Source organism: Halichoerus grypus, chromosome 11 (genome assembly GCF_964656455.1).
Source record: "Halichoerus grypus chromosome 11, mHalGry1.hap1.1, whole genome shotgun sequence".
Taxonomy (NCBI): domain Eukaryota; kingdom Metazoa; phylum Chordata; class Mammalia; order Carnivora; family Phocidae; genus Halichoerus; species Halichoerus grypus.
In genome coordinates this window covers 12,400,993-12,426,822 of record NC_135722.1, presented here as the reverse complement: position 1 = coordinate 12,426,822, position 25,830 = coordinate 12,400,993, and the positions used below count along the sequence as shown (strand labels likewise).

General features: G+C 46.2%; 1 protein-coding gene across 3 annotated transcripts; it reads left to right on the top strand.

Annotated features, from left to right (window-relative positions):
* Nucleotides 1–72: 72 nt before the first annotated feature.
* Nucleotides 73–25,807, top strand: ZDHHC5 (zDHHC palmitoyltransferase 5). 3 transcript variants are annotated; one of them, XM_036076537.2, is made up of 12 exons: nt 73–341; nt 3,658–4,853; nt 13,874–13,995; nt 17,802–17,959; nt 19,524–19,696; nt 19,843–19,945; nt 20,824–20,915; nt 21,349–21,481; nt 22,062–22,185; nt 22,614–22,726; nt 23,179–24,047; nt 24,460–25,807. In XM_036076537.2, exons 2-12 carry the CDS (start codon nt 4,750–4,752, stop codon nt 24,623–24,625), a joined length of 2,157 nt encoding a protein of 718 aa, XP_035932430.1. In that variant the 5' UTR covers nt 73–341; nt 3,658–4,749; the 3' UTR covers nt 24,626–25,807. The 3 variants fall into 3 exon arrangements, with proteins under 3 accessions (XP_035932430.1, XP_035932431.1, XP_077914112.1); XM_036076538.2 differs by having other exon boundaries at nt 74–341; nt 13,909–13,995; XM_078057986.1 differs by lacking the exons at nt 73–341; nt 3,658–4,853 and adding an exon at nt 13,266–13,786.
* The last annotated feature ends 23 nt before the right edge of the window (nt 25,808–25,830 follow it).

Sequence of the window (25,830 nt, the reverse complement as noted above, 5' to 3'; positions counted from 1 at the left end):
CGCCCTAGAGCGGAGTGGGGGTGGGGGCTATGGGTGAATGGGAGAGTGAGCGGGGGCGGGCGCGGCGTCGAGAGCCGCATGAATGAGAGAAACGTGCCCCGCGCGAGACGTCGCGCGCGCCCGGGACAGGGAGCCAATGGGAACGCTGGGAGGGCTCGAGACCCGGCGCTGAGGGCAACGGCCGCGCGCCGGCTCGAAGACGAGCGTCGCCGGGCGGGGGCGCGCATAGCAGGGCGGGCGTGGAGCGTGCGGGGGCCGCGCGCGGCCTCTCAGAGGCCGGACGGCACTGCCGGGAGGCGGCGGCGACAACGACGGCGGCGGTGACGGGAACCGCGCCGGGGGTGAGTACCGGGGACACCGGCCCCTGCGGAACCGGAAGTGCCGGGCCAGTGAGGTGGGAGGGGAGAGTGACCTCTAGGGAAGGGGGACCGAGGAGGGGGGGAGGTGGTTTGAGGCCCCATTCCTACCCCCGGCCGGGTCATCCAACTGCGGCGGGACCCGTGGGCCCCGGAAACGGACGACGAGTAGAGGCCGGGGATCCGCGGCCGCCGGGGCACTGAACGGGTTAGTGTCCGGCCGCCCGGTCCTGGCTCGGGACCTCCGCGCCTGGCGCCCGGCCGCCGCCCCTTCCGCCCCCGGCCCTGCGCCCCCGGGCTCTGCCGTGTCCCGCAGCCTCAGTGGGCCCTACCGCCGCGGATTCCGTCTTCTCGGTCTCAGCCAGCTCTGCCCCAAATGGTGATTCTCCCTACCCCAGCTCCGGGGTGGGGACGGGGTGCTGTTCCCCTTTTACCTCCCCGCATTTCAGGTCCCTTGCCCCCTTCTGATACTTATTTTGGCTCAAGCCTCATCCTGTTACCTGTTCTCTCCCATCCATCCGCTTCCTCCCTACCCCCACCATCTGGGAGCTCCGTGCTTTTAGTACTTTGTACTTTTTGCCACTGGAGCTGGAATGCGTTTGCCAATATTTTACCTATAGGGATCTCTTTGTGGGACAGGGAGGTAGAAAGTGTTTTACCCACTTGGCCAAATGAAAACACGCTCATGAGAAGTAAGAAAGTGACTTAAAAGTTATGGAAAGAGGTGTAGGATCGTTTGTGTTATACTCTAGACCATTTTTTGCGTTGGATTTTTCCACTTCCTGGTTAATGCCATCTTGTCTAGGTTGATCTTATATCACATCGCTATCCTTTTATCCCAGTATCTCTTGTACTCTATCACATCTCTTCAGAATGCTCAATATCACTCATTTTTAATAACCCACCTAATGGTTATAAGAATTGTATTGCCATGTACTTGGTTACTTCTGTATGTAATAACACCCTTATTAAACTTATGCTTGATTCCAGCCAACATCTTGACATGTGGATTATTCATGATACCTTGATTACTGTGTATTCAGAGTTACTATATTGCAGTGTTACACTACTTTATTTCAACAAATAACTTGTGTTATTGGTGGTACTGCTGATCTCCATTCACCCCTTTGAGGTACCTACTTGTATTAAATATACAGTAAGATCTGTAGTTTGTTTTCTATGTACATATTTCCATTCCATAGATTACTTTGTGCCTGAGTATGTCATACACATTCTTGTACACCTTTCTCATGCTGGTACAGATCCAGACTGCTGGTTGTGATGAACCACACTCACCCTGCAGTCTCATCCCTACTGCTCACAGCACATTCTTCTGCAAAGACTTGGTGCGTCTTTATTATACCCAATAAATTGTTCCGTTTTTGTCATCTCCCTTCTAATGTATATTCCGTAAACGTTTCAAAGGTTGATCACTTTTGTTTCCCTGTATCGTACTCCCCAAATTGCATTGCCTTTTATGACCCTGCATTACTATGGCAGTATTAGCCCATGTGACTTTTCTCCTGTCAGAAAATATAATCTGAAATAATATATGGTGTCTAAATGATATTACTTGCTCTAGATAAAATTGTAGCAATGTAGCTTTCCATCTTCTCTACTCTTTGAGGTTTTGAGGGGAAAGTTTGCTTTAATAGTACTGCCCACAGGGGCGCCTGGGTGGCTCAGTCGTTAAGCGTCTGTCTTCATCTCGGGTCATGATCCCAGGGTCCTGGGATCGAGCCCCGCATCGGGCTCCCCGCTTTGCGGGAAGCCTGCTTCTCCCTCTCACACTCCCCCTACTTGTATTTCTCGCTCGCTCTCTCTCTCTGTCAAATAAATAAATAAAATCTTTAAAAAAAAAAAAAATAGTACTGCCCACAAACCAAGAATTTGCTTCTCGTTCACAAAGTTACTTAGGCCTAAACTGAGAAGATTGGGCTTTGATTCCTATAGAAACTGAGTGTTAAATAATCATAAAATCAGGGGCTAGAGGGGGTTTATCTTTTTTAGGCCTTTAACAATTTCTTGTACTCTCTGAATGTTCACTCTATTCTAATATTGCTGTTTGGCCCTCTAATACTCTGTTATTTTAAGGAGAGAGACAGCGCATCTTGAAGGAAGGTGTCTTTGCCTTCCATGCCACAGGTAAGAGAGGAAGTGGTGAATTCCAGGGCACATTTGTATTTCACTGTCCGAATCTTCTGACGTATGAATTTCTGCCACTGGTATTAAGGGAAATACTGAACTGCTTGGGTCAAATAAACTTTTATTTTTAAATTCTAACAAGTAAAATTTTTGGTCTGCAGATTCCAAGGTGCAATCACTGGGCAAGTAGTGTAGTGGATGAGAAAGTGGTAGAAAGGCTTTGTGTTGGCAAAGGGGCATGTGAACTCTGGTTCTTAACCTGACTGCTCAAGTGATTAAGTAGAATGGCCTCAGGCATTCTCTAGCCTTCAATTTTATGGAGTGGGGTAAGGGACTGTGTCACCAGATAATGTGAGTTAAGTGCTTTGAGATCACAGATGAAAAGCATCCTATAAAATCCAAAGTGTTACTTGGCTACTACCGTCAACAGAAATAATTGTTACTCTTAATCATATGGGGAATGTGGGGCTCAGTTGACTTCTGATAGGCCAATGTAGGAATAAATTGTTGAATTGGGAAGAAAAGGACCAGCTTCTGTGGTTGACTCAGTTTCTCAGGGCAGCTCACCTTTTAGTTCAAGGACAGTCTCACCCAGGTCCTTTCATGGGTTATTCCAGAAGACCAAAAACTCAGCTTTTGCCTCTTCAGGGTTATAACTAAAAAGCGTAGAGAGATAAGAGACAGAGACATACACGGAAGGGAAATGAGACATACTGTCCTATTTTGAGGTTACTTTTTTCTTTTTTCATTGTTGCAGTAAATACTCTCTTTGTCCAAAGAGAATCTCTTTTCTAGGACTGCCCTTCACTGCTGTGCCCTTGTTTGTTTTTAGATTTTGATATTCTTGACATTTGTAACTGCCCATTAGTGTCAGGTGAGATGCACCCCTCATAAGAGCTAATTCTTTGATGACCTCAGGCCAGGTGAAACCATGTTCTCTTTCCAGTATGAATAGCACTTAGAAGAGTGAAGGATTCTGAATCCATTGTTCTCCCAATTCAGAATCCTTTCCCACATGCACATAAGTGAAGTGTATGCCATAAAAAGGCACTTTTTAAACAGAGTAGCCTGTGGGGTGTCAGCCTTGATGTTCTTAAGAAATTCTCTGAAAGAATTTATCTGGTGAAGATATTTGTATTTTTTTTTTGTTTCCCAGGTGAGGCACTGTAACCCGGTTGAATTCTGCATCTAGAAAGCCCAAGACTGAAGAAGATCAAAGACATTGACTAACCTGGAAACAGGGACCTCTTTGGAACTTTGCTTTCATCCACAGTACCGTTTTAGAACTATCATTGAGTGGAATTGATTTCTTCATCTTATTTTGTTAATTGGGAAGAACATGGATTCAGGGATTTTACGTTTCCCTTTAGTTTTGCATGAACTCGATAGGAAACGGAGCCCTTAAAGGGCTTGGGAATAACAAGAAGAGATTGAAGACAGACAAGCTTGCTCGTGCTCTCTCTCTCTGTTTTCCCTCCCCCTTGGAAGAAAAGGATTTACAACTCAACCTTCTAACAGCTGCAGCCCAGCTTTAGCCATCAAGAGAAAATAAATAAAATTAAACCACCATTGCCAGACTACAAGCCCTGAAGTCAAGGTGTGGGAGTGGTGGCATTGAGAAAACTGCCTAAAAGGGACAAGGACTGCAGTAAAAAAAGCTTCTCTTTAAAACTGGAAGGGGCCTCAGATTCCCTTTTGGATTAAAATAGAAACACAGGGCACACCTCTTTTAGGTGCAGCTCACATCTGGTGGAGTGTGGTAGTCGTGGAGGTGCTAGAGTGTCTCCTCAGAAGCATTTTTCCTTGCCCGAAGTGGTCTCCCTTACCCTGATATTCTCCCCTGCTTGCCCTTTGAAGACTTGCCTCCATCCATGAGCTATTCCCTGACCTGTCTGACGGCCCATGTTCACCTGCAGCCATTTGCATGTGTACAGCCTACTGTTTGTCTCCAGTTTTTAAACTGTACAAGTTGTGTTTCTTAATCTCTCCCTCTTGCCTTGTTCTGGGGAGTGGTTATTCATCATTTGGAATCACCTTTCCCCCTCCCATGTGTTTTCCTTCATTTGAGATCTTTTGACCTTTGGTTTTCTTTGGGAGGGGGAAGGGTGATAATTTTAAATTTCTGTTTCCCCGGTTTCCTTCTGTACTCTTTTTCTCCGTTGTTCCCCTCATCCCATTTTCTTGTCTGTTCTGCCGCTGTGTGGGCCTGGGCTATGCGGCAGGGCAGACCTCCCATCAGAGCTCCAACATGCCCGCAGAGTCTGGAAAGAGATTCAAGCCCAGCAAGTATGTTCCGGTCTCAGCAGCCGCCATCTTCTTAGTGGGAGCTACGACCCTCTTCTTTGCCTTTACGTGAGTTTTCTCCCAGTGGTGGTTTTTGGGGGGCTCCATGGGAGGTGAGGGGGTTGTTTGTCACGTGAGTTTTGCTAGTTACTTGCCATGTGCCTGGGTGTCTTAATGTCTGATAGAGGCAACAACACATCTCAGAGGCATGGTAAGCACAGGGAGAAAAAGCCTATCCTGTCAGCCTTGTTAGAAATTTTACTCTGTTGAATCATCTCCCTTCCCCTGCCTCCCTTCCTTGGGCATCACAGATGTCTTTGTGTTTTCTTACCCAGCTCTCCATCATGAGATGATCGTGAACTAGGAAGGAAGTAGGAGGAAACTACCAGAGAGGCTTGAAGCAGCTTAAGCAATTGGTTCTGTGAGAGAAAGCACTAGACTAGAGGTTTTTCAGACAGTAATGGCTTTTCCCCAGGATGTCGAGCTGCGTATACTGGAGAATTGCAGACTTGATTTAGGAAATAGACCAAGGAGACAGCTGGGCTTTTCCTCTTGCTCAGATGGTTTTCTCTGCACATTAAGAGCCAAAGCCTGGACCAGTGAAGGCCACTGGGAAGGGGCAGGTTTTACTTAGGAAGAATCCTGGCAGGCTGCCTTCACATCCCTTTCTGCTGGAGGGATGGCAGTCATTCCTGCATTCCCTGGTCCTGTTAGGAAAAGTGGTTGCCACCGAAGGTTTCCTGCTTAGGATATTCAGACTTTGTTCATCTGCCAGTCACTGGAGGAGACTGATTTACCTTTCCTCTTCCCACAGTATTTTAGCTGTTGACCACCTGGCCGGCCTCTTCGCTGTTACCTGTTTATGAATTAACGTGTAGCAGGCTTCTGAGCCTTAAACTGTTGAGTCACTGAGTTAGTGTTCTAGTTGTAGCTCTTGGAACAATCAGAGCATGCTAGATTTTTCTGGGGAGTTCACTTCGCCGTGATTTCAGGCTCAAACCTAATTGTGAGATGCTGTTTAGAGCAATGGGAGGTTGCTGGGAAGAGGAAGGAAATGGACTGAAGTGGTAGGGAATAAAAGCAGTTTGGACTCATTGAAGGATGAATGAAGCGGGAATTGCTGGGGAGGGGGCAGTTACTATTATGGGGAGAAACCTAAGAACTGATATTATCTGAGGAGGGGAGGAAACCCTCCCTTCCCCCCTAAATTGAGCTTCATACATCAAAAGGAATTCTAAAAGATTTGGATTGTTTGGCCTATAGAGTCAGCAAAGTAATGATGTTTTTCTGTTGAGTTTTTAAACAAGGAAAAAAAATGAATCTCTTATCTAAGGTATGAGCATCATCCTGCTTTTTACCCGTTCTTCTGGAGGGTAGAGGTCATGGATTCTTTGGCCCCCAGCTCTCCAGCCTGAGCATGCCTGTTGATTCCCTCAAGGATCTAAAGCAGTCCTACTCTTCTCTGTACTCTTCTTTATCTGACTTTTTCTCATAATTTTTTTCTCTTGCTTAAATTCAGCGTGTTTAGTGTTCTGTCGTTCATGTATTGACTGTCAATAAGGAGATGTGAGTCTTCAGTTTTAGACTTGTTTTTGTTTCAGCTATTATGGCCAGCAAATAGAATCAGCATTTTTTTAAAAGATTTTTTAATGTTTAAGTAACCTCTGTACCCAGCGTGGGGCTCGAACTCACGACCCTTAGATCAAGAGTCACATGATCTACCGACTGAGCCAGCCAGGCACCCCTAGAATCAATATTTTATTTTATTTTATTTTTTAAAAAGATTTTATTTATTTATTTAACAGAGACACAGCAAGAGAGGGAACGCAAGCCAGGGGAGTGGCAGAAGGAGAAGCAGGCTTCCCGCTGAGCAGGGAGCCCAATACGGGGCATGATCCCAGGACCCTGGGATCATGACCTGAACCGAAGGCAGACGCTTAACGACTGAGCCAGCCAGGCACCCCTAGAATCAGTATTTTTATTGTATTTTATTTTTTTTAAAGATTTTATTAGAGAATGAGAGAGAGAGAGAGCACATGAGAGGGAGGAGGGTCAGAGGGAGAAGCAGACGCCCTGCTGAGCAGGGATCCTGATGTGGGACTCGATCCAGGGATTCCAGGATCATGACCTGAGCCGAAGGCAGTTGCGTAACCAACTGAGCCACCCAGGCACCCTAGAATCAGTATTTTAACCAAGGGATGGTTATATGAGATCTTTGTATCCTTGTAGCCGTTGTGGTGCTGTGTCAGGAGGGTATGTTATAAGACCAGGTTGACACCCTTAGGCCTGCTTGATTGAGGAGGATCTGTTTTCCTTCAAAAGGCAAGGCCTTGGGGCTCCTGGGTGGCTCAGTCAATAAGCGTCTGCCTTCGGCTCAGGTCATGATCCCAGGGTCCTGGGATCGAGCCCCGCATCGGGCTCCCTGCTCAGCGGGAAGCCTGCTTCTCCCTCTCCCACTACCCCCTGCTTGTGTTCCCTCTCTCACTGTCTCTCTCTCTCTGTCAAATAAATAAATAAAATCTTAAAAAAAAAAAAAAAGGCAAGGCCTTTGGGAAGCTAGGAAATTCAGGGGCCTGACTGAGTGGTCTCTCTTTCAACCCGTCTGTTCTTGAGATAGAGCAAGCAGAATCCTCATTCTTACTTTGTTAATCTGAAGCCATTGAAGTGCTTGGCTGGTTATACCAGTTTCGCCACAAAGAGTTGTCCTGACATAGGCATTTTCTCGACTGATAGTTGAAGCTATTTAACCTACTTTCTCATTCCCTAGTGCCAGAGAAATAGGGGCCCTCCTTATTCCATGGTCTCTCAGCCCCAGGAGAAAGAATTTTGGAGGACAGTAATGGACTTTGGAATTACTGCCTCTAATCCAAAGTTAGAAGAGACTTAAGTCATAGCTAGAGTTTCCCCTGGCAGTTTCCTCTGGGCTCTTTTCTTCCTCGAGTCTCCCCTACCCACTTCATGGAGACAAACACCCTATTTATTTTTTATCACCTATCTCTTGGTACTTGTGAAGTTCTCATCTCTTCCTTTACATCTGACCGTAGCAGTTCCTCTCTAAGCATATATCTGGGCTGAGCTGCCTGCGTTGTCAAAAACTGTTCCCCCCACAGATTATATCCTTTTTGAAGTTCAGTTCTTTGGAGGAATCCCCCTCCCCTGGTTTAAAACTATATGCAACCTAGAAAACAATTTCTGGTATTAAATAGACAAGAGGAAGGCTTTCTTTGTTTTGTTTGTTTGGTTTGGTTTTTTAAATTTTTTTTTTATTTTTTTAGATTTTTATTTATTTAATTTATTTGTCAGAGAGAGGGAGAGAGGAAAAGCAGGGGGAGCAGCAGGCAGAGGGGGAAAGCAGGCTCCCTGCTGAGCAAGGAGCCTGCCGCGGAACTCCATCCCAGGATGCTGGGATCGTGACCTGAGCCAAAGGCAGACGCTTAACCAACTGAGCCACCCAGGTGTCCCTTAAGATTTTATTTTTAAGTAATCTCTACTCCCAACGTGGGGCTCGAACTTAAAACCCCGAGATCTCTTGAGTTGCTTGCTCTACCGACTGAGCCAGCCAAGTGCCCCAGAGGAAGGCTGTCTTTGAACCAACTCCTGTTTGGGGCCCTGAATCTGGTAACTATTCTGTCATCCTCCTGTTCTCTTCACCAGGCTGTAACTGTCTGTTCTTATATCAGTCTAAGTCCCAAGTGGGAATGACTTCAGGACCTAGAGGACTGGGAGTAGGAGGGAGAGTCCCTTTCAGTTGGCAGACATGATTAGTGGAGGCATGTAGGTTTCAACTCATTAGGAACAATTTTCCCTTGGTGTTTCTCTGGCAGGTAGAGAAAGCTGTGAGCAGAAATTATCAGCTGGGTTTGGTCGCCAAAAGGTGATCTGTCCTGGAGAAGCTTGAATAGAACAGTTGAGGCCTTCCCTCCAGAACCCTGATCCCTCCCATTCACTGAATTTGTCCCGTACCAAAAGTAAGTGGGAGAGTTATTGGGGATTCTGTTTTAATTATTTTCCTCTGTTGGGGAAGGAGAGTGTCTGCTAAAGTAACCCTCCTCCTCCCAATTAGATCCTAGACCCTGTGTTTAAGATAATGGGCCTGGATCCTCATCTGTCTTAGTTTAATCCCCTTTTGTGATTGGCAAGGGTAGGGGGCAGTGCTAAGTAAGAGGAATCAGCACTCTTGGGGGGTCAGGAAGCTAATTTTGGTAAAGTCTGTTAACCTTTGTGAATCTGTTCTTTGTAAAATGAGGAGGTTGACCGAGAGTAGTTTATTTAAGCACAGTGCCCCTTTTTCCAGTGAGATCTTATGTGGAACCCCAGTGTGTCAAACACAAGAGGAGGGCTGCTCTGGGTCAAGTGAGGCTGGTGTGTGGAGGCCCAGCCACTTGGTGTCTCCTCTTTGCCTCCCTGGGGACCCCCAAGTCTTTCTTAGAGCTCCTGGCAATGCCATTTGAAATAAATCACTGAACTGCCTCCCTAAAATCTCCTTGAGCTCTGAGTTAAGTCAGCCAGTGTCTCACTGTCGAGTTCTAAAGTTGGTAGGGAGGGCGTAGTGGTAAAATCTCTGCTGCAAGCTGTCCTTTGTGGGAAGGATACCTGTCAGGGTTGTCCAGAAATCCAGGATGGTCTTTTCCAGTGTCCCATCCGTGAGAGTGCTTTCTTCTTTTCAGTTTCTGCCTCTGGCCCCTCCCAACCCTTTTACCCAGAGTTGGGTAACCTTAGTGCCTCTCCCTCTGGTCCTTTTTTTCTTGACTGCAGAGGTGCTAGCACCTGATTTGAGTGGGAGCAGCCTCGTGATTTAGGGCATTAATTGAGCAGTGGATGTTCCTTTTACTTCCCACGTTGTTTTTTCATCCAGGAATAAGTGCCCAAGTCCTACATCTTGCACTCAGCTGCTTGAAAGTGTGCGTAAGACACGGCACACCAGGTATCGTAGGAGAAACGTCCCCACCTAAGAGGGGAACGGTGGTTTTCCCATGGACTCTTGAGGATCCCCAGGGGCAGGAAGCGGGCTCTTCATTCCAGCCTTGCCTCATCAGCAAGGAACACTAGCCGTAGAGTCAAACTAGGTGCTAGGCATGGGCGGAGTGCTTAGACCTATTCTTTAGGAGCTTAGCGCCTCTGTTTTAAGTGTTCTTGAATTTCTAGTACCTCACATAGGGGAAATGGAATTAGGGATGAAGGTGGAGCTGGAATGATAATTGATGATGATGGTGATACTTAATAATGGGGGGCGTGTCCTCTATCCAGGGAATGCTCAGTAGTAAGCTAGCTGGTTTAAAAAGAATTCCAGGATCTTTTCAGATATTGTCTCCTTCATTCTAACATCTGTATTACGTAGCTGAAGTAATGAGATTGGGGAGTTTTCTGTAGATTACCTAAGGCTACATAGCAAAGCATCGATTGAGACGGGATTAAGATCCAAAGCTTCTTGACTCCTACTTTTTCATACCAGCAACTTAACCATTTTTTTATGATAGGAAGTGTTAGGGCTAGGAAACAGATTTTTCGGGAGTGTGGGTATTTTTTAAGTTTATTTTTTTTAAAAGATTTTAATTATTTGACAGAGACACAGCAAGAGCAGGAACACAAGCAGGAGGAGTGGGAGAGGGAGAAGCAGGCTTCCCGCTGAGCAGGGAGCCCTGTGCGGGGCTCGATCCCAGGACCGTGGGACCATGACTTGAGCCGAAGGCAGATGCTTAATGACTGAGCCACCCATGCGCCCTGGTTTATTTATTTATTTATTTTAAAAAGATTGTATTGGGGCGCCTCGGTGGCTCAGTTGGTTGGGCGACTGCCTTCGGCTCAGGTCATGATCCTGGAGTCTTGGGACTCCCGCATCGGGCTCCCTGCTCAGCGGGGGGTCTGCTTCTCCCTCTGACCCTCCCCCATCTCATGCTCTCTCTCTCATTCTCTCTCTCAAATAAATAAATAAATAAAATCTTTTTTAAAAAATAAATAAATAAAAAGATTGTATTTATTTGACAGAGAGTTAGCGAGAGCAGGAACACAAGCAGGGGGAGTGGGAAAGGGAGAAGCAGGCTTCCCGCCGAGCAGGGAGCCCAATGTGGGGCTTGATCCCAGGACCCTGGGATCATGACCTGATCCGAAGGCAGACGCTTAATGACTGAGCCACCCAGGCACCCCAGTTTTATTTTTTTTTAAGTCATCTCCATGCCCAACATGGGGCTTGAACTCACAGCCCTGAGATCAAGAGTCGTGTGCTTTTCCGACTGAACCAACCAGGTGCCCCAGGAGTGTGGGTATTGAAACCCACTCTCTCTGAAAACAGAAGTGCGGGATGGGTGGGCAGAAGAACCTGTTCTTCCTGGGTTGGTATAGGTCTGGGAGTCTCATCAGTGAGTCAGCCAGCCTTCTGGGCTCCAGCCACTCCCTCTGCTTTGGAACCTTGGGATTATTGCCGGAGGCTGAGGACCAGCCCTGACGGCTCCTCCTCAGGCCAGGCCTCGTCTTCTTTCTTCAGAGGCCGCAGATCCTGACAGGCCGCTTGGAGTGGTCGCCTAGGAATTTGGCAAAGTACTGTAGCAACAGCAAGCCCCTCCTCGAGCCAAGTAGAATATGGGATGTGGCAGGAACGGGCTCTGCTTCACGCCTCTCCTTGGTGGGGTGTTCCATCAGCTGGAGTGTGAAGGTTGGAAGCAGTGGGTCCTTGATTTCAATCAAGGGGCAGATGCTGCCTGGGAAGTGGAGTTATTTGCATCATTTCTAGATGCTGCTACTGTGGGGGTAGGCTTTATTTTGGCAACAGATACTGAAACTGGATTGTAGGATTACACGATTCAGCTGGGATGAGTCGGTATCAGGAATGTTACAGGAGTGGGGCGCCTGGCTGGCTCAGTCGTGGAACGTGCAACTGTTGATCTCAGGGTCGTGCATTTGAGCCCCACGTTGGGTGTAGAGATTACTTTAAAATCTTTGGAGGGGGGGAAAGAGTGCAGGGGTAACATTCATTATCCAGGGATGGGTGGGTGGCAGCATACCCAAGAAGTTGGGCGATTTTCTTCATTTGGAAATGCAGAAACTGAAGAAAAAAATGGGGTCAGAAAGACTGCCATTTGGGCCTGCAAGGGGCTGACATCTCATTCTCTCACCTTAGCTCCCCTCAGGGATCGAGGAACCTTTAGTCTGTCAGAAGCTCAAGAGGCCACTGTAACTATAGTCGTCAGTTCTAGGAATGAGACTTTTAAATCATGGGCACCTCGGTGTTCTAAGGATTTAATTTCTTTTTCCCTTCTAATTATCTTCCCAGGCTGTAGGAGTCAAGTGAGTCACCCTTTCTCCTCTTCCCCTGGCGGAAATCGAAGAAACAGCTAAGTGCTAGGGAGGGGCTCTGACCTGGATGACTGGTTTTCAGTTTCTGTCCCTCCCTCCTAAGGAGCCTAGGAGGTCAGCCTTTGGGTGGGGCTGTGTAAGGACTCTTCTTGCTTGTATTCTACCCCAAACCCTGCCGGAGTTTGGGGACCTCCTTTCTAAACCAGAGAACCCCCCCAGAGGAAGAGGCTTCTGTGGGAGACGTGGCTAGAGGAAAACGAGAGCTGTAACTGAGGGTCTGTTTTCCCTTGAAATCAGTGCCTGCACCTCGCTTCATTATTTTGGTTCCCAATTACGTACTCACCTACCCAGAGAAGCAAAGAGTTAATTGATATTTACTATCTAGAAAGCCTACCACACAATAAATATTTACTTGATTTTTTTTTTTTTAATGAATGGTGAATTTGAATAAATAGATGGAGGTGGTAAAGGCTTGTGAGATGCTTTGCGACAATTTTGTCTCTTATTATTAGTTTATATCTGATTAAGGAGCTCAATTGCTGTGAATTGTCTTGAATCACTGTTCAGGGCTGTGCTTTTGTTTTGATGGAGACAGATCTCTCTCAACAGAATCCAGGACTACAGCGGATTCATTCTCCAGACTCATTTGCTGTCTTGTTCTCTTGGCCCCTTCTTCCTTTCAATGAACTCTTCCTTTACTTCTGGCTGGTCTAGATAAAGGGGACAAGGTCAGATGCTGTCCTCATTCTGGAGATTAAGTTCTCAGCCACAAAGCAGATTAGGGTATTTAGCCACTCTCTTGTAAGGGGAAGTTCTTTGGGAACTGAGATAGGAGAGAGAGGGCATTTGATAGTACTGACAAAGTAACCAGCACTCAGATGTTCTTCGGAAACTTCCAGCTCCCAGGAAATCAGGAAGGAAGAGTTCTTATTACAGCATTCCTACTTAGACTCATATCCTGAGAGAAACTGAGTTTAATCCTGGACTAGGGCACCCCCCTCTGTTTTTTTGTGGGGGGGGAGGCAAAGAAAAGTTACCTAAAGCATATCTCTTGATTTGGACCCTGTGGAATATTGGATATGTTTGGCCAGTTTCTTTTTCCTATAGGATTTAGGGCTGATTTGGTCTGCTCCCTCCTTTTTTTCTCTCCCCTACTCTTCTACTTGATTTATAGACCTCAAGGGGTCTAGTTCTAGATCTTGATAGCCATACTTATCTGTGTGGTCCTGTCTCCCTTGAGAACTAGCTTTTAGTTGAATAGATCTCTCAGGACTATCTGATGCAGTGAAGAAATTTCAGGCAGTTAAGAGCGGTTGGAAGCCAGCTGGGAAGAGGCAAGGGGAGCCAGAGAGGCAGGTGGTATCCCATGCTTTGCACCACTGTGCAGGTCAGTGGGGCATGGCTGAGATCCAGCAGCCTCAGCCTGCGCAAGAGAAGGGAATGTAGCTGGCGTCAGTTACATACTCAGTCCCTACCTAGCTCTTGTGCCTGGTTAAAAGGAGATAAGGATAGATTCTAAAATGTGAAAAGATCCACAGGGGAAGAAGGAATCTGAAGAACACAGACCTTTAGTACAAGGGGTTATGGTAGGAGAGATTCTGAGTCTTGTACCTTGATCTAAAAGGAGCATTTCTGTGGGGAAACTAGACCCACTTGTTGTGAAGGATGAAGATAATTTGAGACAGCAGAGGTGAAGCACACACGATTTATAGGTATGGGGGCTGAACCTTTCCGATTTTTATATGGTTGGTGTCCCAAGCGCTAGGGGCCGCCCCTCATTTTCTTTATTATCTGTGCAGCTGTCCAGGACTAAGCCTCTATGTGTCACCTGCAGTGCCCATCTACAATGCGGTGGTTTTTCTCTTTGTGCTGGCCAACTTCAGCATGGCCACCTTCATGGACCCAGGGATTTTCCCTCGAGGTAAGATCTCCTCCTCCTCTCTCGGAAACTCCTCAACTACCTTTGAAAAATAATGGGTTATGGACATACGCATTTGGTCCTGGGCCTTAGGACTCTGAGGGTTTTGGGATACTTCAATAGTCTAATGATGAAAAGTGGGTCAGAGTCTTCCAGAATAGGTGTCATAACTTCTGTTCATTCACATTGGGTCAACTTTTTGATTTTCAGTTACTCATTCAGCAGAGATTCATTTTGAGCATATGGGTCAGGCGTTATCCCTAGGCACAATAATAATCTAGGATGAATTAGACAGTTATAACAGGGTGGCGTGAACTGTAGTGAAGGCATGAACAAGATTCTTTGAGGCCATAGAAAAGGGTGCACTTAGACCTACCCCAGTAAATTGGGGAAATGCTGCGAGGAGGAGGCAGGAAAAACTTTCGGTGGAGGATGGCAGGGAAGCACATTCTGGGTCCAGGAAGCAGCATGTGCCACGAATGCCAGACTCCGTGGGGCAGAAGATAAAGCACATGGTGGGGCCAGAAGGGGTGGTAGGAGGTAAATGAGAGCCAAATTGTCAAAGACTATGTGCTAAATTAAATAGATTATATTTCTTCCTTTGGACAGTAGGAGGTCTTTAATTGGAGGAATCACGGGATCAGATTTCCTTTTACAAAAAATTCTTGAAAGAATGTACAGTTACCTTTTGGGAGGCTATTGCCATAATGTAAACCAGATGAGAACTTGAATTCAAGGCTGGATTCAGGGATTTTTCCCAGTAGACTCAGCAGATTTCTTCATGACCATTTGCTTATTGGGGGAGAGTGAGAGAGCGAAGGAATTGTCTAGGGTATTCCCAAGGCTCCTAACTTGGGAGATAAGTTGGATGCTGATTTTTATAAAGCAAGATCGGCGTTACAGGAATGTTGAACATGTTTGGAGGGAAGATAGCCTCTTAGACATGTTGAACTCGAGATAGTATGGTAATTCAGATATAGTTGCCCAGTGGCCAATTGAGTAGTCAGACTCAGAGACGTTGGTCTCAGAGGCTTCAGCCATGTGGTGTTTGAAGCAACAGGAGTAAGATTGTCTAGAGAGAGTAGAATGAGATTAGGAAAGAATCAAGTTCAGATCTGACCAGCATTGGCATTTTAATAATGAGCAGAGGAGGAGGAGGAGCCATTGGAGAGGGATTGGGCAAGAAAAGTTAGTAGGCGAAGAAACTAGACAAAGTGGGAACTAAGGAAGGTTCATGAAGTTCATGATGGTTGGCAGTATCAGAAATTAGATCCAATAGTATGAAAACTCAAAATTGCCCATGGTTTTGGTAACTAAGGAATTTATGATCTTAACGGGAATAGTTCTAATAGTGTGTTTAGGTATGTATTTGGGAAAAATACAGTTAAATTAGCAAAACTGTGATGGTTTGGAAGGCAGTGAATGGGCAATGAGGAAGCAGAGCCCGTGAGTATTCAGATTACTCTTTCAAGAAGTTAAGCAGAGAAGGCAGAAGATGCAATGTCTTAGAGAGAGAGGGTTTTGTTTTTTCTTTTTTTGTGATAGAGAAGATTAAAGCACTCTGGTAGCCTGAGGAGATAGAAGTGGAGAGGAGAGAGAAGCTAGAACTGGGAAAGGGGGATAATAGAATTACCTTCTAGAGGGAGGACGTGCTTTCCCGTGCATTTTGGAAAGGTTAAGCCTACAGAAGAAGCAGACTGTTCTGGCAGAGGAGGTGAGAGTCAGGAACTGTCATTAGAGGTAGAGAGAAGTTGATAAGAGTTGTTGCTGATAACCAGTATTTCTCTCACCTGTGAAGTTAACTTGTAAGGGTGAGGTATAAATCGGGAAGACAACTTTGGAGAGAATGAGGTTTTCCTGAGATCATTGTGCTCACAAAGCCTGTATCACTGTGCTTTATTTGTGACTTCGGTCTCAAAGATTAGTTGAACCTAAGGAACTTGGAGTCCCTAGCACTAAGGAGGGCTGTTTTTTTTTTTTTTTTTTTAAGATTTTATTTATTTATTTGACAGAGAGGGAAAGAGAGCACAAGCAAGGGTGGGCAGCAGGCAGAGGAAGAGGGAAAAGCAGACTCCTCACTGAGGAAGGAGCCCGATGCGGGGCTCGATCCCAGGACCCTGAGATCGTGACCTGAGCCAAAGGCAGATGCTTAACCGACTGAGCCACCCAGATGCCCCAAGGAGGGCTATTTTAGAATGAGCCTTTATTGTTCATATATTAAATATTTATTGATCTGTATGAAAGGCATTATCCTGGTCATTTGGGGTCCTTGCTTTCAAATAGATCAGTCTGTAAAGAAAGATAGGGAAGATGTTTCTGTGAATAAATATCCTGTACTGTGCTAAGTTATAAGAGTAACCTAAGAACCACATAATACTTTAAGAAGAGAAAGTGCTCACTTCTGGTGTGGAAAGATGAGAAATTTCAAAATAAGTAGCATTTTAGTTTTTTTCCTTTAAAAGAAAACTTTTTTTTTTAAGTAAAGATTTTAATAAGTAGTAAATATTCTTTATGTAGAAAGCATAAAAAAGACAAATACCACCTGTAATTTCACAGCCAAAGGTAACTACTATGGGGGCGCCTGGGTGGCTCAATTGGTTGAGCCAACTGATTCTTGGTTTGGCTCAGGTCATGATCTCAGGGTCCTGGGATTGAGCCCCCCATCTCCCTCTCCCCCTGCCCCCCCCGCTTGTGCTTGCTCGCTCTCAAATAAATAAATAAAATTAAAGATAACCACTATTCCTATTTCCTTTCAGTGGTTTGAAGATTTAGATATATAACATTTACATATACCACTTACCTGTAGCAAATGTACGTGCGTTTGTTTTTTTTTTAAGATTTATTTTAGAGTGCACACATGCAGGGGAGGAGGGGCAGGGGGAGAGAGAATCTCAAGCAGACCCCTGCTGAGCAAGGAGCCCTACACAAGGCTTGATCTCATGATCTCACGACTTGAGATCATGACCTGAGCCGAAATCAAAAGAGTTGATGCTTAACTGACTGAGCCACCCAGGCGCCCCCACGTGTGTGTATTTTTGTTTTCTATTTTCAAAATGCGAGCCTTTTGTTTGTACAATTCTTTACCTTGCATTTTTTTCACCTATTTATATTTTAAAGCATTTCCCCAGTCAGTGAAAGTTGGAAACTTAATTTTTAATCCCTACTACTTCCTTTATTTAAATTTTCCTTCCCATGTGTATTTTTTCTAGATTAATAATAAAAAATAAAAATTGTACACTGTAGATGAGAAGGCAAATAGTGCCCTTTAAGTTTTGAAGTAGGATCATGAGTTTCTGATAATTGAAATTGAAAGGGCATTCAGGTAAGGAGAATGGCTTGAGCCAGCAAACAATACTGAAATGTATAGGGAATTAATAGAGTTGGGGAAGATCTTTTGGGGAAGGGGTTTGTGCATGGAAAAAAAGGGTTGCTGTTAGTTCCTCTCTTGGATTGCTATAGTTTTCATGTACTTGTATTGTAACATTGTATTGTTATGCAAACTCATTACATATGTGGTTTGATCTGTAAATTATTTCTTTACAAATATATTCATAGTATGTAAACCAAGTGTCAGTATACCCATATCAGAGCTACCCCTGAGTCATATTCTCTGGAACCTCATTTTCGGTGTGTTCCGGTAGTGTCGTATACAGGGCTGATCTCACAGTATTAGTTATTAGTTCCTGTTCTCTCTTCCCCAGTAGACTGAATTCCTCGAAGGCAGAGGCCATATTTTAAATACCACGGCATCCCTTATGCCTAGTACAGTTCTGGCATAGTTGGTTTTTAATTGATTTTTTCCTCTGCAGCTGAGGAGGATGAAGACAAGGAAGATGACTTCCGAGCTCCCCTTTACAAAACAGTGGAGATTAAGGGCATCCAGGTGCGCATGAAGTGGTGTGCCACCTGCCGTTTCTACCGTCCTCCTCGATGTTCCCACTGCAGTGTCTGTGACAATTGTGTGGAGGTAAGAACCCTGACGGGGGTAGGCCTACATGCCTAATCTAAGTTCTCTTCTTCCTACCTATTGAATAAGAATTGAATCCTCTGCATTCTGGGTCTTGGGTGCAATATAGCCCTGGCTCACTATCTGGGCTGTATTCTAGCTCTGTCAAAAAGTGTTATCAATTAGATGAATGGGTAAAGAAGTGGTATATATACACAATGGAATGTTATTCAGCCATAAAAAGGAAGGAAATCTTGCCATTTGCAACGACCTGGATGGAGCTAGAGAGTATAATGCTAAGTGAAATAAGTCAGTCAAGAGAAACACAGATACCGTATGATTTCACTCATATGTGGAATTTAAGAAACAAAACAAATGAGCAAAGGGAAGAAAAGAGAGACACAAACCAAGAAATAGCTTCTTAACTCTAGAGAACAAACTGATAGTGACCAGAGGGGAGGAGGGTAGGGAGGGTAGGGGGGTGGGTGAACTAGGTGATGGGGATTAAAGGGTACACTTATCCTGATGAGCACTGCGAAGTATATAGAATTGTTGAATCACTGTATTGTATACCTGAAACTAATGTAACACTGTATGTTAAATATCCTGGAATTAAAATTTAAAACTTAATTTAAAAATTTTATCTTGGTTTTAGATTATATAACAGCTATAAATAGCAAACACTTATTCTTATGTGTATATATGTATATATACATTTTAATGTCTATAATTTAGATGAAATTGGAAATAAAAAAAAAAGTATTATCACTGATGTACGAATGAGAGGTAGAGCATAAATATTCTTCTGTTATAGGAGGGACCCCAAGTGGGAATAGGCTTTCCCAACTCTATAGCCTTCCTGACTCTTCTTTATGGTTATTTGTCCTGGCTTTGTGTTATCTCTTGCATCCACTACATCATGCTATCTGTTGCATTCAGATCTTACAGCTATATTTCTCTTCCTGCTTATCCTTCTGCATCACCTGTCTTTTATTTTTAACCTTTTTTGCCCAATTTTTTTTTTTTTTAAAGATTTTATTTATTTGACAGACAGAGACGCAGTGAGAGAGGGAACACAAGCAGGGGGAGTGGGAGAGGGAGAAGCAGGCTTCCCGCGGAGCAGGGAGCCCGATGTAGGGCTCGATCCCAGGACCCTGGGATCATGACCTGAGCTGAAAGCAGACGCTTAATGACTGAGCCACCCAGTCACCCCTCCCCCAATCAATTTTTACTTCACTCTAAGCAGTTGTCTGCCAGATTTTCCTTCCAGGCCTCTCTTTCTCATGAATCTTGATATTTTTGCAAAGCCTCTGATATTCATCCCTTTCAGAGTTCCTTGGTCACATTGGATAAACTCTGAGAGAGGGCCTTGGCCTTCGATTAGCCTCTGGAAGGTCTTCCTTACTGATTGATAGAGCAAGATAAAGTGGCTGAGCTTATTGTTAATTTGGCAACTAAATGGTGAACACGATGGCCTGTTACTGAAAGCAGCGCTTCAGTTCTGACATTTGGTCCCTTTCTTGACAGAAGGGATCTAGGGCTGTGGTCCAAGGATGCTTCTCAGTGTTTCTCTTTTTACCCCTAGGAGTTTGACCATCACTGCCCCTGGGTGAACAACTGTATCGGTCGCCGGAACTACCGCTATTTCTTCCTTTTCCTCCTCTCCCTGACAGCACACATCATGGGTGTGTTTGGCTTTGGCCTCCTCTATGTCCTCTACCACATGGAGGAACTCTCAGGGGTCCGCACGGCTGTCACGTATCCTTCTGTGGGTTGCGGGCTCGGGAGCGGGGAGGAGGAAAGTCGAGCACTGTGGTAGCGAGGGTCAAAGGGAAGGTGGTTCTTGTAGGGGCTGGGGATGGTGAGATCATGCTGCTCTGTTCTCCTTGATTCTTTGGCTTTAGAATGGCAGTGATGTGTGTGGCTGGCTTATTCTTCATCCCCGTAGCTGGCCTCACGGGATTTCATGTGGTGCTGGTGGCTAGGGGACGCACAACCAATGAACAGGTATGGGGAGAAGTGATGGGAGACCCCCTGTAGAGCTAGGCGTGAGAATCTTCGCCCTCTAATGAGTTGTGGAGTGCTTCCACAGATGGATGCCCAATGAATATTTGTTATGATGAAGTGTCCATGCTCCTCATGAAAGCACGAGAACAGAACCATTTCTTTCTTTTTTTTTCTTTTTAAGATTTGACTTATTTGACAGCGAGAGAGAGAGAGAGAGAGAGAGAGGGAGAGAGAGAGGGAGAGAGAGAGGGAGGAGGCAGGCAGAGGGAGAGTGATAAGCAGGCTCCTCACTGAGCAGGGAGCCCGACACAGGGCTCAGTCCCAGGACCCCAGGACTATGACCTGAGCCAAAGGCAGACACTTAACTGACAGAGCCACCCAGGCACCCCAGAACCATTTATTAGTTAACAGACATTTGCAGAATGCTCACTGTATACTGGACAATTTGAGCTCCGAGCTTATAGAAACAATAGTAGACTTAGGCCAGCCCTCAGGAAGCTCATAGTGCCGCTTAAAGGGAAATGCTTATTCTCATGCTTATAATAAAGCTGACCTTACCTGCTTCCTTTTATGTATATTATCTTAGTTTTCAATATTGAGTGAGCTCTGTGTATCCCCATTTCACATAAGAACACTGATGTGTGGGGTCAGATAGCTACTATGAGGTAGCCTTAGGATTCAAACTGAAGGCCCTGACTCTGGAGCTCCCATTCTTAACCATTATGACTATAAGTGTCTTGATGGTAGGGTTGTGTTTTACTCATTTTTCTATCTCCCAAATAGTGGGTGCACAGTAATTGGTTTAACGATTTGTGTTTTGGCCTTTGGAGGTCAAGGTCCATCGTCTGACTGATATGGCCCGTTTTTCCTTCTTCTAGGTTACGGGTAAATTCCGAGGAGGTGTGAACCCCTTCACCAATGGCTGCTGTAACAATGTCAGCCGTGTGCTCTGCAGTTCCCCAGCACCCAGGTACACCTACCCCTTTGGTCTACTGTTCACTCTTGGTCAAAACGCTTGCCTTTGGGCTTGTTCTCGGGGAGGGTTGGGTGGGAGACTGCCGTTCAGGGAGGGTTCTCTTAGACTGGGAAGTGCCTGCAAGGGGGAGCCATGGCATCCTTTAGTGGACCCCCTGAATTCAGTTGTTATTCTTCAGGTATTATGGCTACTCTCCTTTGAGAGTTGAGGGTGAGATTCCCTCCAGAGTGGCTTGAACTAGGTATCTGCCCAGAAGCCTAGTCTTGGTGCAGTTCTTCATGGAATCTAAGAAATCAGTTCAATGCTGAGCTTTTCGCTGTCTTGGTCAGACTGTTCTTGTATTTGTAAAAATGTTTTATACAAGATAGGCAACCACTAGATATTTTAGAATGAATGAATGAAAGTCCTCTCATTTTTTGACACTCAGGTATTTGGGGAGACCAAAGAAAGAGAAGACGATTGTCATCAGACCTCCCTTCCTTCGACCAGAAGTGTCAGATGGGCAGATAACTGTGAAGATCATGGACAATGGCATCCAGGGAGAGCTGAGGAGAAGCAAGGTGAGGAATTTAGGGAAGTAAAGTAGGTAACCTGGGGACTTTCATGGCAAAGAGATGGAAACTTGCTCTCAGTTGACATTGCCCTTACAGGATTTCTCAATTTCGATTAACTTGCGTTAAAAATTACTTAAGTATGGGGGTGCCTGGCTGGCTGAGTTGGTAGAGCATGCGACTCTTGACCTTAGGGTCATGAGCTGGAGCCCCATGTTGAGTGTAGAGTTACTTAAAAAGAAAAAAAATGTTTTTTAATTACTTAAGTTACATATCTTCTTTCTTCTATTAGATTGTAAGTCCACTGACATTTCCATGTTTTCATAGGACTTAATGTAGCAGCTTCAGATGGTAGGAGCTCAACAAATAGTTGGTGGACATGAACACATAAGTGACAGAATTAAACCCTTGTTGAAACCCTTGTTTTTCTTTATCCATTGTCATGCCCAAAATGGCTCTCATCCCTTGTCTTCTAGTCCCAGTTTAGAAATATAGAATTGGCGCCCCAGCACCCCTCTAATACCAGTTTAATATTTTGAGTTGTCCTTATACCCAGTTCTCCAAATCTGATTTTCCCTCATTTATCCAGTCTAAGGGAAGCTTGGAGATCACAGAGAGCCAGTCTGCAGATGCTGAACCCCCACCTCCTCCTAAGCCGGACCTGAGCCGTTACACGGGGCTACGGACACACCTCAGCCTGGCTACTAATGAGGGTAAGAGCAGTGGCAGGAGCGAGAAGGTTACTGTGTGCTGTGGAGAAGACAGGCAGGCAAGGCCTGGGAGGTGATACTCGCATTATGGCTGAGAAAACCCAACAGGTGGGCCTTGAGCCACTTTGGACAGCTAGGAGAGGAGAAAGGGGATTCCATGTAGCTAGTGGCAGTGAATCGGACTTTTGTGGGGCGGGAAGGGTCAGCATCCGGATAGACCAGAGAACATCCTAGACATGTTTGTGCATTCTCTCACTCTGCGTTCTGGGCCAGTATGCGTCTGTCGTCTTGACTGCAGCTAAATCATGTTCCTGGGACTTTTCTGTTGCTGGTATATCCATTCCTACCTTGTTCTCCCTCTGTAATTTAAGGAACTCTGGCCAAGAGAACGGCTTGTAAAGTGGTGTCTCCTTGGGCCTTTTATCCTGCAGATAGCAGCCTCCTGGGCAAGGACAGCCCTCCCACACCTACCATGTACAAGTACCGGCCGGGCTACAGTAGCAGCAGTACGTCAGCCGCCATGCCTCATTCCTCCAGCGCCAAGGTACTGAGTACTCTGGGAGGAGGAGGGTTGTGATGTATGTCAGCTGTTCTGGGAAAAAGAATAGTGGGGGAGGGAAGGAAGAGAGGCAAAGGGAAGGGAAAAAACGAGACATTTTACTGATTGTTGGCATTAATGGGATTGAATCTCCTTGACAGTGTGTCCTTCATCAGAGAGGGGGCAATGTAGCATACCAGGTAAAAGCACTGATTGTAGCATCGTAGCTGAGTTCAAAACCCATCATGGGCAAGTTACTGAACCTCTTTAAGCCTCATCTTTTGCATCTTCAAATGAGATATTATTTGTTCCAACTCGCTGGTTTGCTTTAGGTGTGGAACGAGAATGCGTGTAGAAAGTTCTAAGCATATTGGCGGGACATGACTGCTTAGGCTCTGGGGCCTAGCACCTGTCCCAGGAGGAGGAGCACTAAGAGCATGCTGTCGTTTCTCCCTCAGTTGAGTCGTGGGGACAGCTTGAAGGAGCCGACCTCAGTTGCAGAGAGCAGCCGCCATCCCAGCTACCGCTCGGAGCCCAGCTTGGAGCCAGAGAGCTTCCGTTCTCCCACCTTTGGCAAAAGCTTTCACTTCGAGCCACTGTCCAGCGGCTCACGCTCTTCCAGCCTCAAGTCAGCCCAGGGCACTGGCTTCGAGCTGGGCCAGTTGCAGTCCATTCGTTCAGAGGGCACAACCTCCACCTCCTATAAGAGCCTGGCCAACCAGACACGCAACGGAAGCCTGTCTTACGACAGCTTGCTCACTCCTTCGGACAGCCCTGATTTCGAGTCCGTGCAGGCAGGGCCTGAGCCAGACCCACCTTTAGGCTACACTTCTCCCTTCCTGTCAGCCCGGCTGGCCCAGCAGCGGGAAGCCGAGAGGCACCCACGTTTGGTGCCAACCGGCCCAACGCACCGAGAGCCCTCCCCGGTCCGGTACGACAATCTGTCGCGCCATATTGTGGCCTCCCTCCAGGAACGAGAGAAGCTGCTACGCCAGTCACCCCCACTCCCAGGCCGCGAGGAAGAACCAGGCTTGGGGGACTCAGGCATTCAGTCAACGCCGGGCTCAGGCCATGCCCCTCGTACTAGTTCCTCCTCAGATGATTCAAAGAGATCACCCTTGGTCAAGACTCCACTGGGACGCCCAGCTGCCCCCCGTTTCGGCAAGCCAGATGGGCTAAGGGGCCGGGGACTAGGGTCCCCTGAACCAGGCCCAGCCGCCCCATACCTGGGCCGATCTGTGTCTTACAGCAGCCAAAAAGCCGGTGTCACCCCAGCTGGTGTCTCTGAGGCAGAGGAAGTAGCCTTGCAGCCGTTATTGACACCCAAGTAAGTATAAGTCCATCCTGACCGTCTGTGGACTTAAAATTAGCATAGGCTCCTACAGAAGGTATCATGACTTCACTTGTGTGCGGGTGGACTCAGGGGCCTGCTTGTAGATCGCTCGTTTCACTCACTCTCTAGCTGCTGATTAATACTTTTTTCTTAATCCTGTCTTCCCAAAATGTATTTATTTGCCTGAGAGTAAGTAAGATAGCTGCTGTTGGAGAGAAGGAATAAAGAGAGGAGATAGGGCACCAGGTTTGTTTTAAGCAGGGCAATAAAACAGGTGGGAATGTTTGGGTAAGAAAGTATGTATATAGAAAAGTATGTCAGTTTGTTCTCGTGACTTATAAAACGGTCTCCCTTTTCTGTGTTTTGTGTCCCACTTCCTGACACCTACCTCTTTTTCTCTTCCTAGAGATGAAGTACAGCTCAAGACCGCCTACAGCAAATCCAATGGGCAGCCCAAGAGTATAGGCTCTGCCTCCCCTGGCCCAGGCCAGCCGCCTCTCAGCAGCCCCACAAGGGGCGGAGTCAAGAAGGTGTCCGGGGTGGGTGGTACCACCTATGAGATTTCCGTGTGAGCCTTCGGCACCTCCCTTCCCCCCACGCCTCTGCGCCTACACCAAAGGGCCCCAGGTGGCCACCTTCCTTTCCTCAAGGGGTTCCCCTCCCCTGCATGGACATTTTTTTAAACCACCGATTCCAAGAGGATGAGGAGCGTTTTATAAAATGCAGTGGGGATGGGGAGTCGGAGAGTTGGGGCCCTGAGACTGGGGTAGCAACCCCCTTCACCTTTTAAGACCTTCCCTTCTTTAACCCCTGGACCAGACTCAGTGGACATTTGTGCAATTGCTCGCCCTGGAGGGAACCAGATCATTTTTAAACCAGAAATAATTTTTTTTATTATTGTTACGGATTCTATTTTTTTCCTCTCTGCGTTACCAGGTGTGTGTGTACATATATATATATCTATATATATATATATATATTATAAATATCAAAGAAATTATATATCTATCCTGGGATGGGAAAATGAGGGAGGGATATGTAGGAGGAGGGGTATCTTACTCTTCCGTTCCTCAGACCAGCAGGAAAGACGTGGGGACATCCATCGAAGTCTTCCTTTTCCCAGTGGTTCCCTCTCTTTTGTCCCAGTTACCAACTAAGGAAACCGCACCCCCCTGCTGTTGGTGCATAGTGATCAGGAAAGAAACCTTGGGAGAGGCGAGTCTGGGGTCTTGGTCAGAGGAAGGAAGGATTTGGAGAGGAGAGTTAGTTTTCTAGGTTCATTGGCACTTAGTTTCCCCAGGAAAGGGGTCACAGCCCCATGACTTTGGTGGTGGTGGGGAGATCAGGAAAAGAGCTTAACTGAGCTCCAGAAACAATATTGGATAATGCCCCCCCTTCTTGGGGGAGAGGGATTAGTGTGGGCTTCTTTAGTCCCCTCAGAGCCTTCCCCCAACTCACACGGTTAACATTATTTTTAAATCCAAGGCCGGGAGAGACGAATCCAAAAAGCAATATTTTTCATCACATGCCAAAAACGGGATAGAGAGAAGGAGTGGCAGGCCTAGGCCCCTCCGATTGTCCCTTGGGGGTTACCCCTCAGCCCACCTCAGTATGGTGCTGGGTAGTGGGGGTACCTGGGTTCTAACCTCTAAAAAGGGGAGACCCCAGCCTCTAGACAGAGGCCCTCTTATTTTTTATTCTGATTAGCCATTTTAAACCAACAAGGAATAAAAAGAAATCCTGATCTAACCAGCTCCCCCTGACTTGTGTTATTTTG

Bases quoted from the DNA above. Each gene is read 5' to 3' on its own strand.
- ZDHHC5 (XM_036076537.2), top strand. From the start codon at position 4,750: ATGCCCGCAGAGTCTGGAAAGAGATTCAAGCCCAGCAAGTATGTTCCG. The intron at 17,960-19,523 runs GTAAGAACCCTG...TTTTACCCCTAG, and splicing joins TCTGTGACAATTGTGTGGAG to GAGTTTGACCATCACTGCCC. The intron at 22,186-22,613 runs GTAAGAGCAGTG...TTTATCCTGCAG, and splicing joins CAGCCTGGCTACTAATGAGG to ATAGCAGCCTCCTGGGCAAG.